This window comes from Camelus bactrianus, chromosome 33, assembly GCF_048773025.1.
Source record: "Camelus bactrianus isolate YW-2024 breed Bactrian camel chromosome 33, ASM4877302v1, whole genome shotgun sequence".
NCBI lineage: Eukaryota > Metazoa > Chordata > Mammalia > Artiodactyla > Camelidae > Camelus > Camelus bactrianus.
This window is the reverse complement of record NC_133571.1, coordinates 5,884,446-5,905,493: the sequence shown is the minus strand read 5'-3', so window position 1 is coordinate 5,905,493 and position 21,048 is coordinate 5,884,446. Positions and strand designations below refer to the sequence as shown.

The window sequence follows — 21,048 nt, the reverse complement described above, 5'->3', positions numbered from 1 at the left end:
ACTATTTGTCAGGACTGCCTTAAACTGTATCTCTGACTGTCTTGTCCAGCCCTCATGTCTGCCTGTATGTTTTTCTCTATATATAGAAACTAAATATATATATAAATATATTGCATGTGTATACACAAAGTATATAAAATCACTAAATTGTTATAAATATAGTAAGGAAGTTAGGCAGCTTCTCATTTTTCAATCAGGAAATTGAGGCTCAGAGAAGGTAAGTACCTTGTTCAAGACTCAAACTCAGGTCTAATTCCAAAATGGGAAATCTTAAAACAATTGTGCTATACAATAGTTTAATAGTAATCTGTCTCCCAAGGGCATTTCTTTTTTAATTATGTTTTCTATTTTCTGGGTAATAAAAGGAAAGGTCAAGAGGTGAGACCACATAGTTTCAAGTCTGATTACCTGAGTGTTCTTGAAAGTTCGGGCTAGTGTGGAGAGTTCTATAAGGTGCTTGGTGAGAATGTCCTTAAAACACTCTCTCTGGGAGTTCTCCACTTCCTTTTCTATCAAGATCTCCAAAATGACTGTGCGTAGAGCCATTATAGGCTCCTGAAAACTAAAATCACTGTCTTTCAGAAGCTGGGAGTGTTTCCACCACTTACTGTATACTTCAGAGGGCTGCCTATCCATCACTGATCTGAAAGTCAAATCACAAAGCTCATGTAAGCAAGAGAAATGGGAAAAAAAAATTGCTATCACGCAGGTTCTGAAACTTAAGATATAACAAATACAAAAGACTTTTAAGAGTAACATGATTGGAACTTCCAAATAATCCAAAATAAGGACCAAAATTTAGAAACCTACACCATGGTCAAATCACTGAGGGTCGGTCAGCAGAGAACACACAGATGGACATTTTTAAAGATTTTCTTTCTTTTTTTAAATTGAAGTATAGTCAATTTACAATATTATATTAGTTTCAGGTATACAACATACTAATTCAATATTTTTATAGATTATACTTTAAAGATTTTCTTAAAAATACTATTCAACCTCACAAAAAGCAGCATTTCTAAATATGTATTCTTCTGAAGTGAGAACACATTCATGAGGCTTGTCATTCAGAACGCCTATACCTCTAGTCCCGTTTCAATGTTCCCTGTGGTAAAATTAGACATGCCAGCAAGGAAATGAAATAAACTCATTAATTATCTACTGTGCCCGCCAGGCACAGGGCATGTCTCTGCATAACTTCCACTATTAAGGAAAGCACAATCCAATGAAGGAAATGCTGGCATCGGGCAAAGATTTCACGTACCAATATTATTTACTAAAGGAAGAGAAAATACATATTGTACAATTAGTTTATATGAACAGAGTGCTTCCCAGATGGTCAAACTAAGCAATGCTGTCCACTTCTATACAGCACAGGGAACTATATTCAATTTCTTTTAATAACATATAATGGAAAAGAACCTGAAAAGAAAAAATATGTATGTATGTGTATGTATAACTGAATCACTCTGCTGTACATCTGAAACTAACATTGTAAATCAACCATACTTCAATAAAAAATTAAAAAAAAATACTGTCCAATCTGTTAGAACTACTATATTGAAAAAAATCAAGATGAAGCACGGAAACTAAGACGATAATAAGCTGATGACCAGGAAATGAAAGCTCTTTATGTTGCTTGATAGAAAAGGAAACAGTAACACAAATTCATAGGAACCAAAACTTTAATTCTTCCCAAAATGATTCTAGAGCAGCAGGTCTCAAACTTTCTAATCTCAGGAATCCTTTATACTCATACAAATTATGTGAAGACCCCAAAGAGCTTTTGTTTACTGGATTACACCTATTAATATTTACCTTATCAGAAATGAAAACTGAGAAATATCTTACATGTATTACTTTATTTTAAAATAACAATAAATTGACTATCATAAGTAACATTTTTATGAAAAATAACTGTACTTCCCAAAACAAAACAAAATTTCGTGAGAGGAAGAGCACTGTTTCACATTTCTGCAAATCTCTTTGATGTCTGGCTTAATGGAGCTAGCTGAATTCTCATCTTTCCTTCTGCACTTGGTTTGCTGTGATATGATGTCTGGTTGGAGCATATGAAGAAAATCCAGCCTCATACAGACATGTAGTTGGAATACGGAGTATGTTAATAGTCTTTTCAGCTAATTGTGGATATTCTCTGATACCTCACCCAAACTTCACTATAGCTCATGGGAGAATGACAGAAAAACAAAAACAAAAACAAAAACAGATGACACCTTGCTATAAATTATGATAGTGTTGATTTCATGAACCCCTGAATGGATCTCGGGGAGCCCCAGGATCTCCATTCCACACTCTGAGAACTGCTGTCCGAGAGCACAGGTACTTGTTCACCAGCGCATCAAGCTTCCCCTTCCTTCCTTACAATTCCCCAGCAGAGAGAGAGCAGTATTACTCACTACAGGCTTCTTAAGGAATTCTAACCGTTCTCTTGAGGAAGACATCTTTCCTGCAGAGGGAAAGTTCCTGAATCTCTGGCAGTAAGAACTACAGTGAACTTATCAATGACAGCAGAAAGCAGCTTTGTTCCTTTATCCTCTAGTTAAGAAGAGCCGCACCAATGGCTCTGTCTTCTGCAACACAGTTTGGGGAAAACTGTACTATTTTCTGACTCTAAAATTTCCTTCTCCTTTCTACTTAAAAACCATATACCAAGCTTTATTTTAGCATACACATATGGTGATCTTAGTAATTTATACCCTCTTTTCCTCCTCTTACAATAATAATAGTGACTCAGAATGATGGGGTTAAAAAAAGGCCTCAGAGACCATTAGATATAAATCCTGCATTTTAAAAATGAGGAAAATGAGGCCCAAAGAGGTCAAGTGACTTTCTATGGTCAGAGAGTCCAGAGTTAGATCCCTTACATACTGAATAACTGTTTTCCAGCACTCCTGGATCACTTCCTTTTCACCATTATAAGACACTATCTCCTCTAAATACTTTCTCCATATTCACTGACACAGACTGTTTACTAAGACTCAGTCACCAGGAAAAAGCACTAGGGATACAAGAATAAACTAGCCCACTTGTAGGGAGCTTCCAGGACAGCAGGACAGACTATACATAAAATGACACTAGTACAATGCACTAATGGAATGCAGTGCTACAACAGAATGCAGCATAACGCGCTATGACAAACAACATGAGGAAACAATTTTATCTAGGCTAGAACAGGGAAAAAGCTGTAAAGAGAAAAACACAAAGCCAAATTTCAGAAACTGGAATTTTTACAATGACTAGTTTTGAAAATGTTTATTTTTGTAAGATCAGAGCTCACTAGGCTACTTTACTTACATCTGGATAAACGGAAAGAAACCTATGGCTGTTCTCTACATAGCGTTTATTTTTTAAAGTTACTGTCGGTAACAGAAAGGTTGCACTTTGAGATACACAGTCATTGGAATCACGTACCTTGACAAAAGCTCCCCGATGTCCTCAAGCTCTCCGATGGCCTGCAGTCTGCTGAGCGTGGGGTAGAGGGAATACACAGACTCAAGGCTGCCCTTACACAGCTCCTCCACTTCTTTAACTCTAGTGGCAGACAAGACAAGACACTGAAAACTAAGAAGAGGTTTGCAGGAAGATAGAAGTTCAAGATTACTGTTAAGGAGTTCTCATCATAGGCCTTGGTGTTGATCTAATAATATTAATATTTATCAGCATCAGCAAAAGGCAGTGGAAACAAAGTAAATCTTGGAACTGCACATCCCTGGATCCAAGTCCCAGTTTTGCCAGTAACAGCTGTGTAACTCTGGGCACATTACTAGATGTCTCTGAACCAAAGTTTTTTCACTTCTAGAATTATTTTGAAGATTAGAGGATACACGTGGGAAAAGCCTAACAAAGTGGCTCCATATGATAAGCACTTAAATGGTAGCAAGCATTATTTCTGTAATAAAATACAGGATTTACTAGGTCACAACTACTGTTAAACAAAAAATGTGTTACATTTGTTTAGCCTGTTACAGTTCATTTCTTTCTTGTTCATTATCTCATCTGTGCCTCATAAGAAGCAGTCATCATTTTATAAAAAGAACACTAAGAGAGAGAAACATCATATAACTACTAGAAAAGACAGGATTAAAATTCTCAATATACTGATCCAGGAAGAGAACCAAGGAGTGGGACACAACAAGACTTTCTTTAGGGTTCAGCACAAATAATTGATCAGGGGGCTTTCCTAAAAGGAATCTTACTAAATTTTAAAGGAAAAAATATATTTAAACCACATAAAGAAAGAAATATTACATGAGAAAAAAAATAAAGTTTATGTAAGTACCTAACATATGAACATGTTCTTACATCTAAAAGAAAGAAAACAAAAGGTAACATTGGTACTATACATAAAAACATGTTTGTGTTTTATATATATATATATATGTATGTATCTGTATATTTGACATATATATTTGACAACTGTGCATTAAAGAATTCTCTCATACAAATATATATATATATATTTGACAAGAATATATATATATATTCTCTCATACAAAACATTTAAAACATGAAGAATACTTTTTCAAGATATAGAAAACAACTGAAGACAGGCACACTCATAATTCTTACAAAAACATGCTGGCAGTGAATAAAAGGCATTTGAGCACTCATTTCTCAAATACGTAAAAGCTATGAAATTGTTAACTGTTGAATTTTTCCTCCCGCTTTGGCACTGTTCGAGTCTCAGCACCAATTAGTATGAATCACAAGTTACACAGGAAATATTTTTTTAAGGGAGAAGAGGGGAAGAGGGAATGACAAGGAAACAACCTAACCACAGCCGTCGGGTCCTTATACCTTCACCAGTGCCAATCTTTGTGTTGAAATTATTCGTCAAATATTCAGAAAAGAAGCCATGACATTAAATGTTAAAATACAGTAACTCTCTCTTTTTAAAATACCTGGCATACTTGAGACTTTCATAAAAAGTGGAGAATTCTCTGTCTCTTAGAGCCTGTAGAGCATTGTACAATGATTCGTGGTAACTGGTTCCTTCTATCCTTTTGCTGTGAGATAAATAAAAAAATGAAAGAAAAAAATACATTTAAAAACAGAGAATCCTAAGATATGTGTGTGTATATAAACAGCTTCACCAAAAGGCAAAATTTTAAACTAAAATTAAGATATCTCCAATTTCAAAACTGCATTTCTAGAAATTTTGGTAAGAATTACAAAGAATTTTGTGGATCATTTAAATTCTTCAAGCAGAAAAAAAGTTTATTTCTCAGATACTTTTCCTGGTTCTAAATATGCTACATTCTCATTTATTTATTTATTTATTTATTTGATGAACACCTACTATGTGCCAAACACTAGGCACCAGGTTCTAGACGCAGGGAATCCATTAGTGGACAAGTCAGATCAGGTTCCATTCTCATGGAGTTTATGTTCTAGTTTGGAGAAGATGGACAATAAAATAAGAAAAATAGCAGATAGTGACAAAGGGCATGCACAAAAGTAGAACAGGATAACAAAGGAGTAACAAAACAGGATGACTGGGTGACTACTTTAGAATGGATGGTCAAAAAAGGCTCTCTAAATACATCATGTTATTAAACAGTCTGAATGACAAGTAGCTACCTTCAAGGTAACAAGGGAAAAAAGAAGATACATTTAAGACTTTCAGGTTCAAACAATTTGTCCTGATGGAAAACCATGGAGAAGGCCTATGTGGCTGAAACACAGTAGGCAAGGGGGAAAGCAGCACACGGAGATTTACGGAGGCAAGTGGGAATCAGCTGGCAGAGTAAAATATTTTTAAAATAGGACAGCCTATCTCTAATTTTACCACAGTAACAGTTTGAAATCTGAAAGACAATCTAACTAATGAAAATTTTTTTCTATGAACGTGATTATACATACAATTAATATGATTCAATTTTTTATATCATCAAAAGAATTTCTACATAAATACACAATCTTTTATTCAATTAGGTGCTTGGCTCTACACTCAGAACACATGGTGACCTTACATGTAGGTTATAAACGGTATCTTCCTGCGCTAGTGATTTAGCAGTATTCTTTTATAAAAGAAAATATTTCATAAATAAAGATGAACAGTCTTCTGTGTACCATCCAGCCAATAAAAGTACCCTCTGACTGATTAAATGTTTGCAGAAGGTAGTGGAAAGGGAGACGCCTGTATTTCTCTTTAGATTTATAAACAGCATATGAGAAGATTCTCATGAGAAAATAATTCTTATATTTCTATTTTCAAAAATATCTTGAGGGTAGAGGTGAAGGCACCCTAATAGAAGAAGGGAGTGAAGTTCAAGACTAGGCATGCTGACAGCTTGCTATCTTATTTAAGATTTAGGCATATCCAGAATTTACAGCATCTACAAAACATAACTCAGCACAACTCCCACCACGTTAATAGAGCAAGATAAAAATCAGTTTATTGTTCATAACCAGCAAAAGGGCGATAAAAAAAATTTGAATTCCTCTTACTTGACAGAAACACAGTGGTCCCACTGCATGCCCCTCCATGCTGCTTGGTAATGCAGTTCCTGTAGCTCAGCACACCACTCTTTATTTTCATGATCTAATCGTTTTAAATAGACGGAAAGAATATGGCAGAGTCCCAAATTCTGCAAGGCCTGAGCAGGAGTTTAATTAAAAAAAAAAGTAAGTGGTTGAAAGTAACAGGTAAGTAGGGAAAGAAAAAAACAGCAATCAAACAGAAAAAGTAACTTTAAAAATTCTAGTAGTTGACAGTATCACTTAAAATCTCAAAGTGTTGTTTCTCTGTTCCTCTCAATACACAAAGATGGAGCTCAAAGGGCTCTCATATTTGATGAAAGAATGGCTAAACCAGTAACAGAGATGATAATTTCTGGGACAAACTCTAGTGAAAACTGTATGAGAAATCCTCTACATGAGACTTGCCACACGAAGGACTTAATTCACTACCTGGCACATCGTACACAGTCAAGAAATGTCTTCCGTTGTTAGCTACGAAGACTATGATCAGCAAATCTACATTATCTGTCAGGTCAGTGATCTGTCCAATTTACCTGTCTACCTCTGAACTTTTATCCCAGTATCTCAATAACAAATAATCTTCAGTCTTATCTCTAAAGTTATCTCGTTGTGTGAATATTCCACTGACATAATGAAAGAATCTGAGCACCACACTAGCAGAGCTTTATCAAAGCAGAAAAAAAGTACCTGAATTATTCCCGCCTGGCGAGTTGATGAGGGGATTGCCGTCTCAAGGTCATATGTTACCAGGGCTTTCCCCCACATCGCTTCATGTTCATATGTTCGTAGTCTGTAAGAAAAGATTTTTAAAACGCTTTTGAGTTCTACATGCAGGTAACTTCTTCGTAAAGAATTTCTATAACATTATCTAGGAAAAAGCAACTTACCTAGTAAGGGGTTGTAACATTTTCCCTCCACCACAGCCATAAAGACTATCTGGCTCTCCTATACTTCTGTAGATTTCTAAGAGCAGATCCTAAAAACACGGAAACAACAAAAATTGGAGGGGAGAAATACCAGTTTATCAATTTAGCAAATCTGAAATTACATCATCACCAAAATGTAACTCCCAACTCTAAACATTATGTTATAAAAGTAAAGTATGTTATAAAAATAAAAGTATAATAACATTGAAATATATATTAAAGATATAGATCAGTAACAAAACAAATTTATAACAGAATGACTGTGGACTACCTGACAAGAATTGCTAACAATTTATTGAATTACATAAGAAATAAATCCCAACCTACCAGGCTTTTAACACATGTAAAAATAATCATAAAACAAAAGCAAACAACCCTATCAGCAGCTAAAATATGGGAAAATAAAGCTCTGCAAAGTCTGACTCTTGAAAGTTGAATTTGGTAAAAATAAGAGCCATAGGTTTTCTTTCAAAGGAAATTCAAAATTGCATTATGTTATAATTGGTAAAATGTGATATGGATAAACAAGTGGTCTGATGACTCAAAGTTTTGTTATAAAATTTACTTGGGAAAGAACTAATTCTGTTTAAAACAATCTCAGTAAAATAAAAATGGAAATAGAAAACAAGAAAAAAGAAAGAGTTAAATTGCACTGCACAGAAAAACTGATTGAGCAATTTAATTGTCTTAATGGTGCTTGCTCTAGGAAATATTTTCTAAACACAAATTGACACCAGCACAACTCTATTATTCTAATCAAACTGTTCCTATTCATAAACACGAATCAAGCCCTCAGTGTTGGAACATTCAGTCCTGAAGCGTAGCACAGCTCCTGGTGCACAGGAGATTCTCCAAAAACTCAGTCACAGAGGATAAGCCTATAAGGAATCAAAAAAGGGAAGGAGAAAAACCAGGAGAATGGGATCAAAGAGGCAGACAGAACATATTTCAAACAAAGCATGCCTGATGGGGTTAAGTGTTGATGAAACATTAAGGAAGAAGCTGAACAGAGGTGACCACTAGACTCAGTAACGTTAAGTTCATGGGTGGCATTAGCAAGTGCTACTTCTGTGGAGGGTAGAGAAGGAGAGGAAATGGAGACAGCAAATACAGACAACTCTTGCACAGGGTTTGGCTGTGATGGGAAGGGAGGACCTTAAGGAGAACATAGGGAGCAGGGAAATGGTTTTGCATTCATTTGAAGGGGAATGTTTTTAATACGAAAAGTTTTACAATGTTTGGATCTGTTGAGAGGGAGCACAGCACAGTAAAAAATAAAAGTTTCTGAGAAAGAGTTGATGAAAAACAAAGTCCAGAAAGAAGGACAGAAGGAGAAACTGTTGCTCTGCTTTAACAAGAGGAAAGATTACAACAGAAGCAGATGCAGGGAGATGTTTGTGGTTGACAGTGGGAGGTGGTGGGACTTCCTCTCTGTGATCCCTAATTTGGCCACGAAGCAGGAGGCACACTGAAAGCAAAAGTAGGAAGGGAAGGGGAGGGGAGGGAAGGGAAGGGAAGGGAAGAGGTTTAAGCAAAGTGAAGAAGTTGAAACTGCCATTTTAGAGGAATAAGTTTTCCAAAGAAATTCAGTAAGAATACGTCAATTTAAGGATAGACTTTAAAAAATTTATAGAAAAAGCAATCTGCCCTGAGATGTGACATACAATAAACAAAGTAGAGAAATGAATATATAATTATAAATGTTAAGTCCTATAAAGAAAATGAACAGAGTACCGTGGCAGAAAATATGTGGTATAAATTCACCCTAAGAGATTGGTGGTTTTAATTTCATCTTGCAGATAAAGGAACTCAAGGTTGGAAAGGTTAAGTAATCTCTGCAAAGATTATACATCTAAGCGGCTTAGGAAGGATTAGAACTCAAGTCTGTCTACTCCAAGGCCTAAGCTTCAAGACCATGAATTTACATATATGACACAGCAAAAAGTAACTTCAGTTTTGAAAATCAAATCTATATTGTCTTTGTAACAAAATAATAATCTAAAGTATAAAACAAATTTTACCATCGATAATAGGGTCTAAATATTTACCTGTAAACTTATTCCAGTTTCTTCTTTACTTTTTTCACTCAAACAGGAAATAGTTGTACTTTGGCTTCCTTCTTCAAATGTAAGATTTCTGTGGGTCACAAGAGCAACCTCTTTTCATGGGAATATACTACTTTAAAAGCTTATTAACAGATACTGTAGACTTTGACAAAAAAAACTAACAAAGGTCACAAAATATAATGAACCATTTATACTTGAAAACAATATGATTTAGGCCTAGAATAGAAAAGGAATTTGTGAATTAATGCTTTGAATAAGAATTACATCTTAATGACAGTCTCATTTATGGGAACGCTATATGCCAAAAAAGGCTTATTTATAGAGACAGGCCTGTTTAAAAATAGAGCAGATGCCCCCAAGTTCAATTCCTGTACGTTGTCAGTGGTTTTGCTTGATGTTTAAACTCATTAATAATCACCAGCACACAAATTAAGACCACACTTGAGACACCACCTAACACCTGATAAATTGGCAAAAATTAAGAAGTCTGGTAAATATTAAGTGTTGAGAAGGAAGTGGATCAGTAGGATCCAAGGTAATAAGATTAAGAAGTGACAGAATCAGAACTCAGACGTATCTACATCAAGGCCTTAGCTTTACACATGCCATCTACACATATGATACTCAGTCCTATAAGTAATTTCAATTCTAAAATAATGCTAGCTATTCAGTGCTTATGATAATAATCAATGTATAAAATAAATACTGTCATAAGGGACAGTGCCTCCATTATTTACCTATAAACTTATTTCAGTTTCTTTACTTTTTTTACTCAAACTAGAAATAGTGGTACTTTGACTCCCTTCTCGAAGTGTAAGGCTTCCTACTGACCCACTTCTTCACGAACTACATCTGTGAGCTGGCATAACCGCTTGAGAAAACAATTTGGCATGATCTTATAAGGTTGAAAATTTGCATACTCTGCAACCCAGTAATTCTGCACCTAGATATATATCATTAACAGGGGAATGGTAAAAGAATTGTGGCATACTGTCCCACTGATACACTATGTGGCAGCGACAATGAATTTCAGCAAAACACAAACAACATAGATAAATCTTACCCAAAAAAGTGAGTGAAAAAACAACTTACAGAAAAGTTCATATATGATTTCTTATAAAGCTCAAAAATAAGCAAACTAAACTATATTTATGGGTACCTACTCACATGATAACTGTATCATCCAAGTGAATGGTCAACACAAAACATAACTTTTACCTCTCAGAGAAGCAGAGGGATGGGACACAGGAGACCACTGACTGACAAAATGGCACTGACAACATTCTATTTTGGCTTATAACCTTTATATATAAATATTACATATATTTTCCTTATTGGTAAGTCACGCAGAAGAAAAGGCAGTTTTTAGAGGAGAAATTTTAAAAGTAGGAATGATAGTGTTACAAGCTATGATTTTCAATCTTAGGCTGTCACTCATCCAGGCAAAAAACAGAGCTGCCAGGCCTTCTGCCAGGTGTTGCCACAGGTGCCAGGAGCACTACCATGGCTGAGGGTGTGGACTAGCACCTGTTGTCTAAATCCTGCTTGAAGGAGTTTTGACTTCTTTTTAAAAAATTTATGGATGCTAATTTTGAAAGCTCATATATTCTCAGGAGCAAGTTTGCAAATAAAATAAACTTTATACGTATTCCTGAATACCTAGTACAAGGCATTTTGCTATTAAATAACCTGAACAAGAAACCTAAGACAGAAATCCATTTTTTGACCTGACACTGTTTGTTAACTGTAGATCTGTATTTTGCTTTTATACTTTTCCTGATTACTTTAGATTTACAGAAGTCTCAGTTCACCTAACTGAGTCACTGAAGAAAATTAGCATTCTCTATCTTCTCTATACATTTCACGTCTCTCTGCCCTCCCTTCCCGGCAGGAACCTGAAAAAAAAAAATCAAAACCAGACTTTCCAAGTTCCAGTCAAGATGGCGGAGTAGCAGGACCACGAGCTTGGCTCTCCTCACAACTACAACAAAACTACAACTGACTTCTAAACAACCACTGAAAATAAGACTAGGTGGAACTTAGCAAAAAAGATCTTCTTCAGCTGGATACATAGAGGGGATCTCAGCAGGATGGTAGGAGGGGCGAGCTCGTGATATAATTGGGCCCCATACCCCCCAGGTGGGCAACACATAAGCTGAAGATTTATTAAGTCACAGAGGCCCTCCCACAGGAGTGAGAGCTCTGAGCCCCACGTCAGGCTCCCCAGCCCAGATTCTGGCATTGGGAGGAGGGCGAGACCCCAGGACATCTGGTTTTGAAGCCCAGTGGGGCTTAGCTCCAGGAGCCCCATGGGACTGGGGGAAACAGAGACTTCATTCTCTTGGGAAGCATACACAGAATTTTGTTTGCACAGGGTCCAAGGGGACAGATAATGACTTCATAGGAACCTGGGCCAGACCTGCCTGCTGGTTTTGGAAGGACTCCTTGGGAGGCAGGGTATAGCTGTGGCTCAGCCTGGGGACATAAAAGCAAATGGGGGACATTTGGGAGTGTTCATCTACATGTGCTTTCCTGGAGGCTGACCTCTTGATTGGATCATTAGCACCAAGACCTAGCCCCACCCAACAGCCTGTAAGGAAGCCTCAGGCCAAACAACATACATGGTGGGAATACAGCCCCACTCATCAGCAGACTTCCTGAGCCACAAAGACCTCTAGACACAGCCCTACCTACCAGAGGTCCAGGACCAGGCTTCACCCAGCAGTGGGCAGGCACCGGCTCCTCCTGCCAGGAAACCTGCATAAGCCTCTAGTCCAGCCTCATCCACCAGGGGCAGATACTAGAAATAAGAAAAGAACAATCCCAAAGCCCATGGAAGGAATTCACAAGCACGTAGAAAGATAAGACGATATGAGGCGGCAAAGGAATACCTCCCAGGCTAAGGCACAAGATAAAACCCCAGAGGAAGAAATAAGTGATGAGGAGACAGGCAATCTATCTGAGAAAGAGATTAAAATAATGATGGTGAAGATATTCAGAGAACTCAAGAAGAGTATAGATGCACAGAGCAAAGTTCTTACAAAGAGTTGGAAAATATAAAGAATACTCAAACAGATTTGAAAAATAAAATCACTGAAATCAGTAACACATTAGAAGGAACCAAAAACAGATTAAATGAGGCAGAAGAATGGATCAATGAACTAAAAGACAGATTAGTGGAAATCACTGCTGCAGAACAGAAAAAAGAAAGAAAAGAAATGAGGATAGTTTAAGAGAACTCTGGGACAATATGAAGCACACTAATGTTCACATTATTGGGGTCGCAGAAAGAGAAGAGAGAGATAATGGACCTGACAAATTTTTTGGAGAGATAATAGCTGAAAACTGCCCCAACTTGGGAAAGGAAACACTTACCCGAGTCCAGGAAGCACAAAGAGTTCCACACAGGATCAAGCCAAAGAGGAACACACCAAGGCACATAGTAATCAAATTGAAAGAAATTAAGGATAAGGAGAAAATATTAAAATCAGCAAGAGAAAAACAACAAATAACATACAAGGGAACTCCCATAAGATTATCAGTTGATTTTTCAGCAGAAATTCTACAGGTCAGAAGGGAGTGGCACAGTATATTTTTAAGTGATGAAAGGGAAAAACTTACAACCAAGAATACTCTATCCAGCAAGGCTCTCATTCTGCTTTGATGGAGAAATCAAAAGCTTCACAGATAAACAAAAGCTAAAAGAATTCAGCACCACCAAACCAGCTTTACAACAAATATTAAAGGAATTTCTCTAGTAATCAAACCATAAGAAAAGAGAACAAAAAGAGGGGGAAAAAAAAAAGACCTACAAAAGACTTCTTCAGGGTCTTTTATGGTTCCATATAAATTTCGGAATTGTTTGTTCTACTTCTGTGAGGAATGTCACGAGTATTTTGACAGAGGTTGCTCTGGATCTGTAGATTGCTGTAGGTAGTACGGCCATTTTGATAGTGTTGATTCTTCCAATCCAAGAGCACAAGATATCTTTCCATTTATTTGTATCATCTTCAATTTCCTTCATCAATGTTTTACAGTTTTCTGAGTATAGGTAACCTCCTTGGTTAAGTTTATTTCTAGGTATTTTCTTGTTTTTGATGCAATGGAAATGCTTATGCCAGTTATAAAATTCTGGTTTTTGAAGTGGAAAAAAAAAAGTGAATGAAGGGCTGCAAATGGCAAATATTCTTCTTTTTTATGGGTGAGTGGTATTCCCTTACATATGCATGCTGCATCCTTCCTTATCCATTTATCTCTTGATGTGCACTTAGGATGATTCCATATCTTGGCAATTATAAATAATGTTGCTATTAAGAGTAGGATGTATGTATCTTTTTGAATTACTTCCTATCTTGTGATTGGCTTTATTCCTTTGATAACTATGTACATTTAAAAAGCTAATGCTCTAAATGTTCTTAGAAACAATGAACATGTGTAAAATTTTGTGCACATATATGTGCAATATATTGTGTATATGTATTTATATACAATATATTGTATATGTGCAGATTGTAACAATTCTACCTAATAAAACTGAAAAAGGAAAAAAAATTCAACATTCATTTATGATGAAAACTCTCCAGAAAGTTGGCACAGATGGAACGACCTCAATATAATAAAGGCCTAGGCAACAAACCCACACCTAAGATGAGAGCATTTCCTCTAAGATCAGGAACAAGACAAGGATACCTACTTTTGCCACTTTTATTCAACATAGTTTTGGAAGTCGTTGCCATAGCAATAAGAGAAGAAAAATAAGGGGAATCCAAATTGGCAAAGAAGAAGTAAAACTGTCACTGCTCACGGATGACATGATACTATACATAGAAAACCTTAAGGAAGTGACCAGAAAACTACTAGAACTCATCAATGAATTTGGTAAAGTTGCAGGATACAAAATTAATATACAAAAATCAGTTGCATTTCTACAAACTAACAACAAAATAGCAGGAAAAGAAATTAAGGAAATAGTACCATTGCACCAAAAAGAATAAAATACTTAGGAATAAACCTACCCAAGGAGACAAAGGACCTGTACTTTGAAAACTATAAGACACTGATGAAAGAATTTGAAGATGACATAAATAGATAAAAAGATACACTGTGTTCTTGGATTGGAGGAATCAATATTGTTAAAATTGTCATACTGCCCAAGGCAATACACAGATTCAATGCAATTCCTATCAAATTACCAGTGACATTTTTCAGAGGTGGAAAAAAAGTTAAAATTTGTGTGGAAACACAAAAGACCTCAACTAGCCAAAACAGTCTTGAAAAAGGAAAACAGAGCTGGAGGAATCATGCTCCCTCACTTCAGACTATGCTACAAAGCTACAGTAATCAAAATAGTGTGGTACAGGCACATAAACAGAATATAGATCAATGGAACAAAACAGAAAGTCCAGAAATAAACTCACACACTTATGGTCAATTAATCTATGACAAAAGAGGCAAGAATATACCACAGAGAAAAGACAGTCTCTTCAAGAAGCAGTGCTCATAAAACTGGACAGCTCCATGTAAAAAAATGAAATTAGAACTTTCTCTAACACCATATACAAAAATAAACTCAAAATGGACTAAAGATCTAAATGTAAGACCAGATACTATAAAACTCCTAGAGTAAAACAGGCACAATACTCTTGGACATCAATCACAGCAGTATTTTTTTCAAACCAGCTCCTAGAATAATGGAAATAAAGGCAAAAATAAACAAATGGGATCTAATTAAACTTAAAAGTTTTTACACAGCTAAGGATACCATCAACAAAATGAACACACAACCTAAAGAATGGTAGAAAATATTTGCAAATGATGGAACCAACAAGGGATTAATTTCCAAAATATACAAACAGCTCATATACCTTAATATCAAAACAAACAAACAATTCAGTCAAAAAATGGGCAGAAGATCTAAACAGACATTTCTCCAAAGAAGAAAAGAAAAGAAAAAAGACAATACACAGACAAAGGTAACATTTTTACCAAATATATATCTGATATGGGGCTTGTACCTAGAGTATACAAAGAATTCCCACAGTACAATAATATAAAGACAAATAACCCAATTTAAAATGGGTAAAGGATCTGAAAAAACATCTGTCCAAAGAAGATGTACAAATTACCAAAAATACTTGAAAAGATGCTCATTAACATTAGCTACCAGGGAAAAGCAAATCAAAACCACAATGAGATACCACTTCATATTCACTAGGATGGGTAGACTGAAAAAGTCAGATAACAAATATTGTGAGAATGTGGAGAAATTGGAGTCCTCATACATTACTAGTGGGAATGTAAAATTCTAGTTTTGAAAACAGTCCAGCAGTTCCTCAGCAGATAAATACAGACTTACCATGTGATATAGAAATTCCTCTCCTAAGGGGGGAGGGGGGTTATAGCTCAAGTCGTTGAGCACATGCTTAGCATGCATGAGGTCCTGGGTTCAATCCCCAGTACCTCCTCTAAAAATAAATAAATAAACCTAATTAATTACCTCCCCCACCCTAAATAAATAAATTCCTCTCCTAGAAATACGGAAATAAAAGCATACAACCACCTAATAACTTGTACTTGAATGTTCATGGAGTATTATATGACCCCAAAGTGGACACAACTCAAATACTCATCAATCCATCAAGGAATAAAGTGCAGCATAAAAGAAAAACAAAACAAAACAAAAAATCAAAAAACAAACAAACAAAAAACCCAGACTTTCAATGCAAACAGCAAGCCCCAATTGTCAAGCACTTTTTCCCTGAAGTTAAGTAAAATAAAATCTAAGCACTCCTGCTTTTAAACAAGCAATTCTGCAGCCACATTCTATACAATCACCTACCCTCAAATTAAAAGTGCTTTTATAAGAGCTCAGCTATTCACTCCTGATTAGTAGGAAACTGTATTCTACAGAACCAAGATTAAAATCGCTACTACTAAGTCTGCAGGCCTCTTGTCAAATTCTAAGACTAAGAGTAGGCAAAAATCGACTTCTTACTCATTTCATACTTAAAGGGCAGCACACTTGTCTTCGTACAAAGTCTAAGTGATCATGAATCTATCAATTACATATTATATACATGATCTACATGTTGCAGATTTTTAATTGTTTTCAATTGAAAAGTAGAAATGAAAACAAACCAGAGAATTAAGAAATCAGTCCAAGTCTACTAAGTTAAATATATTTGAACTAGGATCTGAATTCTGACTCCTGGTTTCCCACAGTCCAAAAACCATACTGCTTCCAGCTTAATGATAATCCAAAGTAGAAATTATGAGTAGCAAGAATAAGAAATGGATCAACATAATATAGTTTCGCTATTTCAATTTTCTAAAATGGATAATTTTGTGGAAGGAAAGTGGGGCTAACTATAAAAATAAACACTAAGCTATTTCAAATGAATAGATTTGAGGAGGGCAATAAACTATTTTTTACTCTTCAACTTTCTTGGCTGTTTTTTGTTTTTCACTGGTATCTAGGATTATACTTGTCAGACTTGTATGAGAATTCTAACACAGAGGAAAAGCAAATTCAAGCAGTAGAAATAAAGGGGGATAACAAAGTAATGAAAGTGATTTAGTCACAGAAAGAAATCAGATACATTACTTCTAGTCAATAAGTAAAATGGATTTTGAATAAACTGAGGGAATAGTGATAAACTTAATTTAACTGAATTTAGGGAATCACTCAACCATTTGAAAAAATTTACTAATCACTAAGTTCCCAATGCTAGTTACTATGGGGAATACAGAGAAAATTAAGTATGATCTCTGTCCTCTGGGACCTGCTATCTGTATAATTTTTATAATTCTTAAATAATAAACATCTATTTCAGAGAAAAATTACTTTATTTCTTTTAAAAAAATTATTATCATTGCTCTTTAAAAGATGGAAAATATCTAAAATATCTTTTAAAAGGGAGAGTGGGAGTAAAACAAATATTTAACATACACACTTAATGAAACCATGTCAACAACAATTTTACAAACTAAAACTTGCAAATGCCATTACCTTCTCTCTTGATCATCCATGTTCTTTTTATCTGCATAGATTTCTGCATAAAGCAATGCTGTAAAGTGAGCAGCACAAGACTGAGCTACCTTGGCAACCTCTAGGTAATTCAACTCCAGCCAGAAAGCATCTTCAAAAACTGTTCCTGAGGAAGGTCTAAAGAAATATGTTAAATGAAGTCATGCCCATGTCTTTAACTTCAATATCAAAAGTATGCTGATACAGAATATAATGGTAGTAAGCACTAGTTTAAAAAAATTACATTCAAATAGCCAAAAGCCATGTATCCCCAATATATAGCTATAAACAACTAAGGTAACTAAGACCTCTGTCACTTTCTGGATCGCTCTTTGACCCAGCCAGCTCTGTCTCACACTTTGAGAGCCTCTGTGACATAAACCAGAAAACATGTGATAATGACCCACATCTCTTTGCTTACAATTTCAGAGAAGAACTCAAGCAAAAACCAGAAAAAAGTGGGTGACAAGGAGAGGTACAGACTACAGCTGGTACTTCGGGGGCTAGCAGCCTACTGAATGCTGATTTTCACAATGTTGAACTTCTCATGTGTGTGCTCACCAGACGTGACATTATCCTTTTACGATATAGCTTGGTAAGAATAAATATCATCAAATAAGATACAGTTTAAAAAAATCTCTTAGAAAAAGATCCCCTTAGAAAATCTGGTGAAAGCTATGGACCATTATCCCATACAAATTTGGGGTTCAATACCTACCCTCCACCGAGGGATCCACAGACAATGGCTAACAGGCTACACAGAGTAACTAATAACACATAACAAATCTTTTCAAGTGGACAATTTAATGAAAATACTGTTTCTTCTAAGACACAGTTATGTATCTTTCCTATTGCTGTTAATTTTCTCCTTGGTTAACTGCCTAGGTTGAGTTATTTAACAAAAATCTTCCACCGTGATAACAGTGGAAAATAGTATCACAGATACTATCTTTTTCAAAATTAACATTATAGAGATGTGACAAGCTGTGGTAAAGAGCACTGCAGCTAGGCTCACACCCAGCTGGGTCACCTACGACGAGCTGTAGGAATTTTGCCAACTTAAGTTCTTAAGAGTCGATGGAATGGTATGAGGTGGATTACAGAGGAGTTAATTTTTAATATGTAAGTGCATTTAGGTTAAACAATTTTTCATTTTTCTCCCACCATTCCCTCCCATTCTTTATCAACCCACTGCCATGACCACCATACAAACTCATGAGAAATCAATGGCTACTGACTCTAGTTAAAGGTTTACTACATCATTTCTTCAAAGCTCTGGTCAACCCTGGAGCAGTACAGATCAGACCACTCTTGCTAGGAATTCCTAAACTCACTGTTAAAAATCTCGAGAGAAATAATAGGAACAAAAATACTATATTATAAAGCAATTTATCAGAATCAAGAAAATAAAGTATTTTTATTACCATACAGAACCACAGATACTGAGGACCATGGTACACAGTAAAGAAACTTGTTTTATAATAAAGATACACAAAGGAGCTTTTTTACACAATTCTGGCTACTTCTGAGACAGAAGTAAAGCAAAAAGTTAAAAGAGGAATAATACAACTAAAAGTAACCTAGAAAATCACTTATTCCTTTACAATTATTTTGTAGATGAAATAAACTAAAACCCCAAAAGACTGAATGATTTAGCAAAGATAACACTGTTACTAGTACAGTTGGGACTAGAATTCAGAATTCCTACAATATTCTTGTAATAACCTATAATGGAAGACAAGCTTTAAAAATACATGTATGTAACTGAATCACTTTGCTGTACACCTGAAACACAATATTATAAGTCAACTATACTTTAATTAAAAAAAAAAAAGAATTCAGAGGTCTTGACATTGATTTCACCAAAGTGCCGCCCTGAATGGATTACACACAAGGAGCTACAAGCATCACACACGTTACATCACATTACGCACCCAGCAGTAGCGTTCCCTCCAATGATCATGCTAAAATTCAGCCCATAGTAACAAGTTAGACTTCTCAACCCCCAAACTCTAAAACCAATATTCATATTACCTCTTTTGTCTCCTCAAGTAGTCCACAACAGCAAGCATTGTTCTCTGTGATTTTTTGTCCAAACAGCATCGGAAAAAGTGCTCGGACTCTGATAAACAAAGACATTTCCTCTCAGCCCCAGGCAGACTTGTTTAAGCACTTTCCTCCTTTTGTCTGTGTGTCTGTCTTCTACACTATAAGGTTCTGGCAGAAAACTGGTTCTTAATAACTATGAATCGATAAATGGATGTTAATGACATTTCTTTTTCTTTTAAAAGGAACTATTGTGCTTTATAAAACTGAGAATTTAATTGTAACTTATATTTTATTTCTGAAGAGGACTAATTCATTGATTCAGTAACTATTCATCTAGGATCTTAAATGTACTAGGTGCTCAGTAAACAACCATGAATAAGAAATCTGTATTTACTTTCCTTTTCAATGATAGAATTTAATGTGTGAAGTTTAAATTTTCATTTAAGGCAATAAAAATATTGGCACTCTACACAGACATAAAATAAAACTGGCTGATTTTATTTCTGAAAGGTTGCAGTATAAATATGTATGTACAAACGATAAACATTAAAAAAAAAAGTCTTAGCCGTGTTGATGATAACAGATTGTCAGGTTATCATAAGCAGCAATTATATCAAACTTGGCATGTAATAAAATTATTTTTATTATCACTTCAAGTTACATCACATTAAAGTTTAAATGCTTACTGGTAACTGTGAATCACTTATACCTGCATTTCCCAAATTAAGAGTAGGAAATATAGACTTGACAGTTTGCAAAGTCTCTATAAAAATTTTTATTTTAGGATTTTCATTTCAATGGCCTAAAGAAAACTCATATCAGCATCGTCTGGGTCATTTACACAACCAACTTATGGTCTAGTGGGACCACAGAATGGGCATCCATGCCCATGCTTAATAATTACATTATTTCAAATAGCAGACTTATTAACTGCTGTTGGCCCATAAAAAGGAACACACATAAAACAGAGCAAAGTGAGGTTTAAATGACATCCCAGTAATGTCAAATAAAGGTTGTCATAGTGAAAGTGAAAGAAACAACTGGGAGAATTGAGTAATCACAACGTATGCCAAAGGGACTGGAACCAGTCACGGTAGGAAAGAACAATTTAGTTGCACCAAAATGTCACATTAAGTCAATACTTTCCATATAGTTGTACTGGTCTTGAAGTGCAATATCTGAATCTGTACCTAGTTTTACTTTTGCACGTAAAATACATTAATAATAAACTTAAACATATATACCAAATGTTAACTGTCGTTACCCTAGATCACAGGATTATGGGCAATAAAATCATAAATTTTAAGGTTTATCCTAATTTTTCTATATTTTCCACAATAAATATGATTTTATAATACACAAGGTTGCTTTTAAAAAATGAGTGGACCAGAGCTTTAATATAAAATTCCATCATATCTCCAACACAGTACCTACAATGTGTCATTGTATTTATTTGTCTGCTGTTTCCATTGCTAGA

At 35.4% G+C, this 21,048-nt stretch overlaps 1 protein-coding gene across 4 annotated transcripts in view; it reads right to left on the bottom strand.

The window, feature by feature from the left end:
- ATM (ATM serine/threonine kinase) overlaps positions 1-21,048 on the bottom strand; it is a 117,098-nt gene that overhangs the window by 33,915 nt on the left and 62,135 nt on the right. For 3 of the 4 annotated variants that reach the window (XM_045506108.2, XM_010969273.3, XM_074357080.1), the window contains 9 exons: positions 19,557-19,644; positions 17,505-17,660; positions 9,479-9,566; positions 7,392-7,480; positions 7,192-7,294; positions 6,472-6,620; positions 4,923-5,027; positions 3,433-3,552; positions 409-643 (listed from right to left, as the gene is read on the bottom strand). In XM_045506108.2, the coding sequence (XP_045362064.2) occupies positions 409-643; positions 3,433-3,552; positions 4,923-5,027; positions 6,472-6,620; positions 7,192-7,294; positions 7,392-7,480; positions 9,479-9,566; positions 17,505-17,660; positions 19,557-19,644 (1,133 nt within the window). The remainder of the gene's footprint in view (positions 1-408; positions 644-3,432; positions 3,553-4,922; positions 5,028-6,471; positions 6,621-7,191; positions 7,295-7,391; positions 7,481-9,478; positions 9,567-17,504; positions 17,661-19,556; positions 19,645-21,048) is intronic. The other variant, XM_045506109.2, reaches the window with a different exon arrangement.